Below are 12,294 nucleotides of genomic sequence, written 5' to 3'. Positions count from 1 at the left end.
GTCAATTTGTGATTTGTCCTGCTTTGAAACAGTATTACTGACACAATTGGTTGCCAGAAACTGATCATTGTTCGGCCGTCCAATGGACGCTTTCAGAAAGAAAGTCATTTGCATACCTATTGAGGCTTCGATTTTTCATTCGTCCAACCTTTCATATAACAAAGTGACGCCTGATAACGCAGCGGACTGCTGACCAATTGGCAGCACATTTTATATTGCGCCTGATTTTCTTTTCCATGGATCAGGATGCCAATTCACTATCTTCCAATGGAAATTAAATCATAAAATTCCTTTTGTATTTAATAGGATTACTGGAATATTAACTGGATCTGAGGATTACAATTAGTATCCTATAATGACATAGCATATTACTGGGCTTCCATCCAACTTAATGTAAGATTATAAAAACAGAAAGTGCTGGAAAAACTCAAAAGAAGAACAGAAGAAGGGTCACTGACCTGAAACGTTAACTCTGCTTGTCTCTCCACAGATGTTGCCAGACCTGCTGAGTTTTTCCAGTACTTTCTGTTTTTATTTTAGATTTCCAACATCCGCAGTATTTTGCTTTAATTTTAATGTAAGGTTAGTTTGCTAGAACATTTGACCATAAGCATTTCCTGTGATAAATTGAGCAGTGCCATCTTTAATCCTGGCAGCTGCCTGAACATGGCAGACGCTGACCTTCCAGTTGAAGAGCCTGCAATTGCGCATGTGCAAATACTGTACCACCTAGTGGTTGCATTGTCAGCAAAAGCAGCCTCTGATGAAAGGACCTGATGGACCTGAAAATTGGGCTGAATTTTCCCAGCCCTTTGGAGCCAGATGGAAGCTGGGAGGTCTGGCAGTATGACGGGGGAAGGCATTGGGAGGGGAGCCGATGTCTTCCTGCCCCCACCAGCATTTTACCAGCGTTAGGAGGGTCCGCTGCCTCGTGAGGAGACTGTCATGTAAACAGGGGGGGCCTCCAAGTGTTTGGGGGGGTGGGGAGGGCGGGAAGTCTCCTTGATGGACACTCCATGGCCAACCAGATTCTCGGCTTCCTCTTTCAGCCCGGGTGGCGGGACTTGACACTCTTCCAAAAAATTCAGATGGTTAACTCTTTCTCCACAGATGCTGCCAGACCTACTGAGTATTTTCAGCATTTCTGTCTTTATTTCGGATTTCCAGCATCCACAATATTTTGCTTTTGTTATAATTCAATTACACAGATCTATGTAAATGAACTCATAATTAATGCAACCCATTTTCCTTTTAGGTTGTCAGCCAGCCAATCCCACAGTGTTGCTTCTTCCTCCCACAAAGGAGCAGATTGCAGCAGCCAACACGGTGACCCTGGTGTGTTTGGCAAATAATTTTTACCCGGATTCTATGAAAGTTGTGTGGAGTATGGACGGCAAAGTCAGAGAGGCGGGCGTCCAGATCAGTTCAACTTTACAGGACTCTGGCCAGACGTATAGTGTGAGCAGTTATCTGACCCAGTCCACCTCCGAGTGGAACGCACACGAGCTTTATTCCTGCAGGGTTAAACATGGAACTCTGGCAAACCCACTTCAAACAAGTATCACGAGATCCAGTGGTATCTGATAAACTCTGGCCTACCTAGTGACGCCCACATCCCATAAACAAAGTGCCCGGGGTGGTGGAAGAAGGGCAGGAATGTTTTGAAATGCCATTAAGGGGTGTGAAAATGAAGTTAATGGCAATTTAATTCTTTTTTTTTTGATCATTGAACTGACCTGGCCCTTTAATTTTAAAATCTCCATTAAGGGATGTAATCCCTTTAAAAATAGCACTGGTGCCTGCGCTTTGGCACCGGACGCCTTTGCCTGCAATGGCTCGCCCACCCCTCTATGTAATCATAGGGGGCGGGCAATGCAGCTATGCAAATGAGCCGCCACGTTTGAAATTGTGGCGGCTCTGTGATGCAATGCCTGTCCAGGTGGGGCACATTTTCTATGCCCACCACCTACTTCGGTGGCGGACTTTTAAAGTGCAGCCCACTTAGTTGGATGTAAAAGGTCCAACAGCACCGTTCCAAAAAGAACAGGGGTTTCTTCCAAAGCCCTGGCCAACATTTCGTACTCAATCAACACTGTTAAAATAGAAAATGCTGGGAATACTCAGCAAGTCAAGCTGCATCTGTGTACAGAGAAACAGAGTTGACATTTCAGGTCAATGACATTTCATCAGAACTGCAAAAGAAGTTAGAGATATAACTGGTTAGAAGCAAGCATACAGGCAAGGGAAGGGGAAGGGCAGATAGAACAAAAGGAAAGGTCTCTGAGAGGGTGGAAGGCAAGAGCGATTGGAAAAGCAACAGTGATAGGGGATTCAATAGTTAAGGGAGCCAACAGGCATTTCTGCAGCTGCTAACATGAATTCTGAATGGTATGTTCCCTCACTGGTGTCAGGGTCAAGGAGGTCACTGAGCAGATGCAGAGTACTACGGGGTGGGGGTAAACAACTAACGGTCGTGGTCCATATCCATGGCAATGACATAGGTAGGAAGAGGGATGAGGTCCTGCAGGCAAAATTTAGGGAGCTATGAAAGAAAGTAGCAAGCAGGATCTGAAAGGTAATCTTCAGATTACTCCCAGTATCATGTGTAAGTGAATTTAGAAATAGGAGGATAGAGCAGTTGGATGCATGGCTGAAAAAGATTGTGCAAGAGGGAGGGCTTTAGATTCCTGTGACAGAGAGACTGATTCTGGGGAACCTGTACCGACCGTACAGGTTGCACCTGAACACAGCCGGGCCCAATGCCCTTGAGAGGTGATTTACTAGTGGGTTGGATTGAGGAGGGTCTAAACTAAATTGGCAGGGGTGTGAGAACCAGGAGGTCATATTAGAGAGGAAAACCTCAGAGAATTGGGAGAGCCAAATAGCACGAGAGTAGGAAATAGCAAGGTATTAGATGCGGTCAGAGTAACAAGGAATGTAATAGAGTCTAAATTAGATTTACTGTGTATATATGTGAATATGTTGAGTGTGGTTAATAAGGTTAGTGAGCTGCAGGTGCAGATAGCCACTTGAAAAAATGATGTCATGGTGACAATGAAGACCTGGCTCAAAAAAGGGGAGAACTGGGTACTGAATATTCCCGGATAAAAGATGTTCAGGAAAAATAAGGAAGGAAAGAAAAGAGGAGGGATAGCAGTATTGATTGAAGAGAACATTACAGTACTGGAGAGAAAGGATGTCCTAAATGGGTCAAGGATACAATCTATTTGGTTAGAGCTAAGAAACAATCAAGGTACCAGTACATTGCTTGGTGTACTCTATAAGCAACCAAAGTGGGAAAGATATAGAGGAACAAGTTTGCAGGGGAATTACAGAGAGGTGAACGATTTATGGGGGACTTTAATTATCCTAATATAGACTGGGATATTAATAGTACAAAGGACAGAAAAAGAGAAGAGTTTATAAAGTGTGTTTAGGAGAATTTTCTACATCAGTACATTTCCAGTCCAATGATGAAGGAGGCATTGCTGGATCTGGTTCTGGGGAATAAGATGGGTCAAGTGGATCAAATGTCAGTAGAGGAACATTTAGAGGACAGTGTTCATAGTATCATAAGGTTTAGACTGGCTATGAAATAGGGCAATCCAGAGTAAAAATAATTAATTGGGAGAGGGGCAATTTCAGTGGGTTGAGAATGAATTTGGCTCAGGTAAATTGAAGTCAAAGATTGGCAGGCAAAACTGTGGCAAAACAATTGGCTGCCTTTAAAGAGGAGATAATCTGGGTGCAGTCAATGTACATTCCTACAAAGGCGAAAGGTAAGCCAAACAAATCTGGAGATGCCTGGATGAAGAAAGAGATAGACAGTAAAATAAAGCAGAAAAAGGGTGCATTTGACAGATGTCAAGTGGATAGCACAAGTGAGAACCAGGCTGAATATAGAAGGTACAGAGGCAAAGTGAAAAACAAATAAGAGAAGCAAAGAGAGAGTATAAGAGACTGGCAGCTCACAAAAAAGGGAATGCAAAAGTCTTCTGTAGGCATATAAATAGTAAAAGGGTGCTAAAAGGAGGAGTGGGTCAGATTAGGGATCTAAAAGAGGATTTACACATGGAGGTAGGGAGTGGTACTAAATGAGTACTTTGCATCTTTCTTTACCAAGGAAGAAGATGCTGCACAAGTCATAGCGAAAGAGGAGGTAGTTCAGACACTGGTTGGGCTAAAGATTGATAAAGATGAGGTTTTAGATAGGCTGGCTGTACTTAAAGTTGATAAGTCACCAGGCCAGTGACTCCCACAGCTACCTCAACTAAACTTCCTCATATTCCACTCCCTGAAGGACTCCATTCCATTCACTCATCTTCCATTGCACCTTTTCTGATGGTGCAACCTTCCATACCAGTGATTCAGATATGTATTCCTTTTTCCTTAAATAAGGATTTCGCCCTCCGCCATGGTTGACAAGGTCCATGTCCATTTGATTGTCCACACTTCTGCTCTCATCCCTTCCCCACCCCAGCCCCTCCCACTCCGAAAACCACAATAGGATACCCCTTGCCCTCACCTTGCACCTCTCCAGCCTTCACATTCAATGCATCAGCCTCCGCCATTGCAGCCACCTCCAGCATAATGCCACAACCCAACGCATCTTCCCTTCCCCTCCCCTTTCAGCATCCCCAAAGAACTAATCATTTCACCCTGTCCACTCCTCTATTATCCCCAAAACCCCCCACCCCTTCCCACAGCACCTTCCCATACAAGCCCAGGAGATGCAACACACGCCCTTTTACATCCTCCCTTCTCACTGTCCAAGCCACCAAACACTTCTCCCTGTTGAAACAATGATTTACTTGTATTTCTTTCAGTTTAGTGTACTGTATTAACTGCACATGATGCAGTTTCCTCTAAACTGGGGAGATTAAACATAGATTGAGTGACCACTTTGCAGAACACCTCCATTCAGTTCACAAGCATGACCCTGAGCTTCCAGATGTCTGTAATTTTAATTCTCTACTCCACTCCTGCTCTGTCCTTTCTGTCCTCGACCTACTACAGTGTTCCAGTGGAGCTCAACGTAAGCACATCTTTGATTAGCACTTTACAACCCTCTGGACTCAGCATTGAGTTTGACAATTTCAGATCATAACCTCTGCCCCCATTCTGTTTTGTGTTTTTGGTTTTTGGTTTTGGATGGCAGCTGTTGTTAATGATTCTGCTTTTCCACCTATACCTTCTCTAGACACATTTTTTTTCTTCACTTTTCTTCACTGACGAACTGCAGACACAAGCAGGGGTCCCATATGATGTTGGTAAAATCTCATCTACGCGGAAAAATTGCTGCTAATTGGTTGCTGATAAGCCTTAATTGACTTTCTACTGCTGTTGGGGTTGCTATTACTGCGCTGAAGCAGCTTCCGGGAAACGTGTGAGGAAGTGGGAACATGTGGGGGAACCTGCAACTTTCCCAGCCCCTATCTCCAAACACGCTGGGAAAATTCCCCCCATTATCTCTGTTCCTCTCTTCACAGATGCTGCCTGACCTGCTGAGTATTTCCAGCATTTTCTGTTTTTATTTCAGATTTTCACCATCCATAGAATTTTGCTTTGTTACCACTAAAAACAGATAGTCTCGTAATTTATCTAATTTTTGTTTCTGGGAGTTGGCTATATGGAAATTGGCTGCCAGGTTTCCTCACACTATACCATTGACTACAGTTCAAACATACCTCATTGGCGGTGAAGCGCTTGGCCACATTCTGAAGTCGTGAACATCACGATAGATGCAAGTTATTTCTTGATTCTTCCATTCCCAAAATGCTTTGTGGTTTAACTAGAAATACTGACTGGAAGAAACTTTTAAAATATAGTTTCCAGTTATACAACTGAGCGCTTCTTCCAAGATTTATGGAGCTTAATTTTCCCGCAGGCAGCGGGAATCCAACAGCGAGACCATTTCTGGGTCCCAATGCATTTCAGAGCGCTGCCCGCAGCTTAATTTTACAGGAGGCTGCCAATTTGGAATTGGCACACAGACACAGGAGAGCCAGAGGGGTGGCTGGCAGCCCCACTGAAAAAGGGGATCCGGCAGGCAGAGAGCGAGATGGCATCATAAGATGAAGGCACTGACCTTGTGATGGAAATTTCATCGTACAAGTAGTGGGCAGAACCATCTTGGGATCAGTCCGTAGGGACAATGCCTCCAAACGACTGTATTTGCCTGCATGAGTTTGCAAAGTCCAGATAACGGCGCTCTGACCTCTCACTGTGATCCAGCCTGCTATGAGCAGATGCGCTTCAGACACAGTTGGCTGGACTTTTGTGAGGTCAAGCTGAAAATAGGCCCGTAACACTTTTGACTTCCAGATTAAGGAAACTTTAGGGTCAAAGAATTCATGGACTGAATTTTCCCAGCCTCGTGAATGCAGTTTTGGAGATGTGGAGGCCATAGAAATTGTGAAAGCGAAGTGCGGGGCTGACTCCCCGACATGTTCCCGACTCCGGCCGCTCTTCCCCAGGGTGGGTTGGGTGCGTGGACGGCAACCTCCCCCTCCCAGCATTGGCGGGATGCCAATTAAGGCCATTGAGGGACCACTCAACCAGCGTTTTCAAAGTAGTTTACCAGAAACAAACGGAATCCTCACTGGGCTGGATTTTGTGGAGGAGGCGGGGCTCTTTCCTACCTCCCCGCCCCCATATTGCCAGGAGGTAATAAAGAGCCAGAGGTGGCTGCTGTTGAGGCAGCAAGGAGAACACGAGGACTTTGAGATGCCGTTGGAAGGGCGGGCATTAAATAATTTTTTACGCGAGCCAGAGAGACAGGGCCCGGAGAACGAAGAGGAAACTTGTCCAGCGGCAGTGCTGGGGCCACTGGGGTGTAATTTGCTGCCGGTGGCCCCCTATCTGCACCATGGAGCCTCCAGGAAGGCACTGGGAGGCTGCCTCAATACAGCTGGCAGTCTTCACAAGTGGCGGGAGAATGCCAGTGGACCAGGAAAGTAGTCTTTAATTGGGCCATTACTGATTCAACTTGGCTGCTGGCCTCCGTGAGTCCATTCCCTCCACTGAGAAACTTTCCTGGCAGCAGGACAACTTCAGTGCGCCATCCTGAAGCAGCTCTCCGGCATTTAACTGGTCCCTCTGTAAGGTTTAGAGCATTTTCATGGCTTGCTTTAATGAATAACTTTGCAATACTTTTTTCTCAAAGGCTAAATGTAATGTCAAGACTGGGCTGAAAAGGATCATAGTCATCTTCACTGAAATATGTCAAAAGGTCATGTTGAGAGATATGTGTGGAAAGCTGCACGTAGCCAAATGGAAAGGAGAAGTCATGCAGCTGGAGTGGTGCACTTGTGGGGCTATGAACTGTGACATATTTTACATTTGTGAAAAATATGAAACGCTAAAATAATAGGACTAATCATATGCTATGTACACTAATATATTGAAGTCTGTTTGAGCTAATGCTTGTTTTATTATGAAATGATTTTTCAAGGCTATGTTTTATCCTTTGGGTAAGAACAATGGGAGAGATGGGTTGAAGACCACAGCACTCCTTTCAGGAGGAGATAAATGTGAAACAGCAGAATTGTAAAAATGGTTGGTATCAGCAAAAATTTGACCTTTAGAATCCTTGTGAAAATAGAAAGAAACGGGAAACGTCTGTAAACTATGTTGAACCATTAACTAGGATCTAACAATGATGTCAACCTAGACCAATTAGGTTATGAATTGTTCCAAGTATCCTAATATGGTAAGTTCCTAGTACCCCAAGAAGGATAAAAATGGAATTGCGGGACATTTTTGGCACACTTAGAAGGAGAAGATAGACCAAGGTCAACAGAACACAGCAAGAGGAGAAGAAGGAGAGATGTCCATGTCCCACCGAGCTCAGAAGAAAGAACCAGTGCAGAGTGTTGCTGCATATCTATTGACTTTGTTAAGTATTAACTTTGTATATCTTAGTTAAGCCTCGTAATCTCTCTGACTTGATCACAGAACTTGATATTGTACCTTGTAGGTGCTTTCCTTTACATCAGTCTTCCATGCCACCAGTTTTTAATTATCCATGAACACTGCAGGACTGGCTAATGGGTAACCAAAGATACCTTTTGCTACCTGTGTAATGCACATACATACACACACAAAGGCCCGCACAGATCTAATGCAGTCCATGCCTCAAACAGGACAAGCATCCAGCATATGATTGGAATTTTGAAGCAATGCTTTGAGTGACTTTATGGGTCAAATAGTGGTGGGCAGTACAATATAGACTAGAAAAATCAGAGGTAGCCTAGATGAGGAGTACATAGAATGTTTTGGGGATAATTTCTTGGAACAATACATTCTGGAGCCAACAAAAGAGCAGTCAATACTAGACCTGGTATCGTGCAACGTGATAGGAATAATTAATGGCCTCATAGTTCAGATGCCTCTATGTAGCAGCGATTATAATATTATTGAATTTTACATTCAGTTTGAGGGAGAGAAGAGTGGGTCCAAGACTAGTATTTTAAACTTAAATAAGGACAATTATGAGTGCATGAAAGCAGAGCTAGCTAAAGTGTACAGGCCAATCAGGTTAAGGGACAGGTCAATAGAGATGCAGTGGCAGACATTTAAGGGGATATTTCAGAATACACGGAATAGATACATTTCAACGAGAAAGAAAAATTCCAAAGGTGGGACCCACCATCCATGGTTAACTAAAACAGTTAAAGATAGTATCAAACTTAAAGAAAAAGCCTACAATTGTGCAAAGATGGGAGGCAGGTCAGAAGATTGGACAGAATATAAGAAACAGCAAAGAAGGACTAAAAGATTGATTTTAAAAAAAGGTAAAATTAGAGTACAAGAGAAAGCTAGCTAGAAATATAAAGACAGTTAGTAAGAGATTTTATAGAGATTTAAAAAAGAAAAGAGTTAACAAAGTGAGCATTGGTCCTATGGAAAGTGAGTCTGGGGAATCAATAAGGAGATGGCAGATGAATTGAACAGATATTTTGCATCGGTCTTCACTATTAAGGATACAAGTATTAGCTGTAAATCAGGAAATGGAAGGGAGGGAGGAACTCCAGAAAATTATAATCACCAGGGAAGTGGTACTGAACAAATTGTTGGAGCTGCGGGCTGACAAATCCTCGGGTCCTGATAGACTTCATCCTAGGGTCTTAAAAGAAATGGCTAGTGAGATAGTTGATGCGTTCATTTTAATTTTCCAAAATTCCCTGGATTCGGGGAAGGTTCCTTTAGATTGGAAAATAGCAAATGTAACTCCTTTATTAAAAAAGGAGGGAGACAGAAAGCAGGAAACTACAGGCCAGTTAGCTTAACACCTGTCTCAGGGAAAATGTTAGAAGCTATTATTAAAGATGTTATAGCAGGGCATTTAGAAAAATTCAAGGTAATCAGGCAGAGTCAACATGGTTTTGTGAAAGGGAAATCATGTTTAACCAATTTATTGGAGTTCTTTGAGGGCTGTGGATAAAGGGGAACCGCTGGCTGTACTGTACTTGGATTTCCAGAAGGCATTTGATAAGGTGCCACATCAAAGGTTATTACAGAAAATAAAAGCTCATGGTGTAGGGAGTAACAAATAGCATGGATAGAAGCTTGGTTATCTAACAGGAAACAGAGAGTAGACATAAATGGGTCACTTTCTGGTTGGCAAGATGTAATGAGTGGTGTGCCACAAGGGACCTGTGCTGGGGCCTCAACTTTTTACAATTTATATAAATGACATATGAAGGGACCGAAGGTATGGTTGCTAAGTTGCTGATGACACCAAGATAGGTAGGAAAGTAACTTGTGAAGAGGACGTAAGGAGGCTACAAAGGGATATAGATAGGTTAAGTGAGTGGGCAAAGACCTGGCAAATGGACTATAATGTGGGAAAGTGGGAAATTGTCCACTTTGGCAGGAAGAATAAAAAAGAAGCGTATTATCTAAATGGTGAGAGATTGCAGAGCTCTGAGATGCAGAGGGAGCTTGGTGTCCTAGCGCATGAATCACAAAAGGTTAGTATGCAGGTACAGTATGTAATTAGGAAAGCTAATAGAATGTTATCGTTTATCATGAGGGGAATTGAATACAAAAGTAGGGAGGTTATGCTTCAGCTATACAGGGCGTTGGTGAGACCACATCTGGAGTACTGTGTACAGTACTGGTCTTCTTATTTAAGGAAGGGTGTCAATGCATTGGAGGCAGTACAGAGAAGGTTTACTAGACTAATACCTGGAATAGGTGGTCTGTCTTACGAGGAAAGATTAGACAGGCTAGGCTTGTATCCGCTGGAATTTAGAAGAGTAAGAGGCGACTTGATTGAAACATATAAGATCCTGAGGGGTCTTGACAGGATTGATGTGGAAAGGCTGTTTCCCCTTGTGGGAGAATCTCTAACTAGGGGCCACTGTTTAAAAATAGGGGATTACCCATTTAAGACAGAAATTAGCAGAAGTTTCTTTCTCTCAGTGGGTCATGAGTCTTTGGAATTGTCTTCCTCAAAAGGTAGTGGAAGCAGATTCTTTGAATATTTTTAAGGCAGAGGTAGATAGATTCTTGATAAGCAAGAGGGTGGAAGGTTATCGGGGGTAGATGGAAATGTGAAGTAATCAGTTCAGCTATGAACATATTGAATGGTGGAGCAGGCTCGAGGGGTCAAATGGTCGATTCCTGCTCCTAATATGTATGCTGGTATGTACAGGGAGATCAGGCAAACCCTTTCAGAAATGTACCCCTGAATTTTCATGTGATATTTGTTTAATATCAATCCATCCCAGTTCCTGCCTATCAGCTGCATCGTTGCTGCCCTGGTCATAGTCAGCAATGGTGAACTTTCCTATCTTCTCGTTCTGTCTTCCATATTCCGCACCATTGACCACTCCCTTCTATTCCACATCCTCTACTCCTGGGTTTATCCAAGGGCCCAGTAATTCCCTGGTTCCATTCATTTCTGCTAAATGTTGTCACGATATAGGGTCTAACAGTTTCTCCTTTTGATAACTTCGTAGTCACATCCAGGTGTTTCAACGTCCAAACTCTGGTCCCTTCCTATTCATTTTATGCTTGACATCTTTTGATCACACCCACAGTGCTGTTCGGGAGGGAGTTCCAGGATTTTGATCCAGTGGAAGGAACAGTGATATATTTCCAAGTCAGGATAGTGTGTGGTTGGAGAGGAACTTGCAGATGGTGGTATTCCCACATATCTGCTGCCCTTGTCCTTCTTGGTGGCAGTGTTCGCAGGTTTGAAAGATGCTGTCAAAGGAAATGTGGTGAGTTGCTGCAGTGCATCTTGTATATGGTACACAGTGCTGCTACTGTGCATCGGTGGTGGAGGGAGTGAATGTTGAAGGTGGTGCATGGGTGACGATCAAGCGGGTTGCTTTGTCCTGGATGATGAGTTTCCTGAGTGTTGCTGGAGCCGCACTGATCCAGGCAACTGGAGAGTGTTCCATCACACTCCTGACTTGTGCCTTGGAGATGGTGGACAGGCTTTCAGGAGTCAGGAGGTGGGTTACTTGCCACAGAATTCACAACCTCTGACCTGCTCTTGTAGCCACAGTATATATGTGACTGCTTCAGTTTAGTTTCTGGTCAATGGTAACACTCAGGATGTTGATCCTGGGGGATTCAGCAATGGTAATGCCATTGAATGTTAAAGGTAGATAGTAGATTCTTTCTTATTGGAAATGGTCATTGCTTGGCACTTGTGTGGTGCAAATGTTATTTGCCACTTATCAGCCCAAGCCTGAATGTTGTCAAGATCTTGCTGTATATGGTCACAGGCTGCTTCAGTATCTGAGGAGTCGCAAATGGTACTGAACAATGTACAATCATCAGTGAGCTTCCCCACTTCTGACCTTATGATGGATGGAAAGTTATTGATGAAGCAGCGGAAGATGGTTGACCCTAGCACACTACCCTGAGGAACTACTGCAGTGATGTCCTGGAACTGAGATGATTGACCTCCAACAACCACAACCATCTTCCTCTGTGCTAGGTATGATTCCAACCAATGGAGGGTTTTCCCCCTGATTCTCATTGACTCCAGTTTTGCAAGTAGTCGTGTGCCATAGTTTCACCAGGTTGACACGTCATTCTTCGGTATGCCTGGTGCTGCTCCTGGCAGGCTCTCCTGCACTCTTTATTGAACCAGGGTTGATCCCTAGGCTTGATGGTAATGGTAGAGAGGGATTTGCTGGGTCATGAGGTTACAGATTGTGGTTGAATACAATTCTGCTGCTGCTGATGGCCAACAATGCCTCATGGATGCTTAGTTTTAAGCTGCCAAATTTGTTCTAAATCTATCCCATTTAGTACGGTGGTAATTCCACA

General features: G+C 43.7%; 1 gene segment (V, D, J or C); it reads left to right on the top strand.

Moving 5' to 3' along the window:
• Positions 1-877: 877 nt before the first annotated feature.
• On the top strand, positions 878-1,584 carry LOC137382925 (Ig kappa-b4 chain C region-like). The segment is given in 2 exon segments: positions 878-947; positions 1,256-1,584. Coding segments are annotated over 2 exon segments (399 nt in total).
• Positions 1,585-12,294: the final 10,710 nt, after the last annotated feature.

This window comes from Heterodontus francisci, chromosome 23 (genome assembly GCF_036365525.1).
Source record: "Heterodontus francisci isolate sHetFra1 chromosome 23, sHetFra1.hap1, whole genome shotgun sequence".
Taxonomy (NCBI): domain Eukaryota; kingdom Metazoa; phylum Chordata; class Chondrichthyes; order Heterodontiformes; family Heterodontidae; genus Heterodontus; species Heterodontus francisci.
This window is presented reverse-complemented; position numbering and strand designations above follow the sequence as displayed.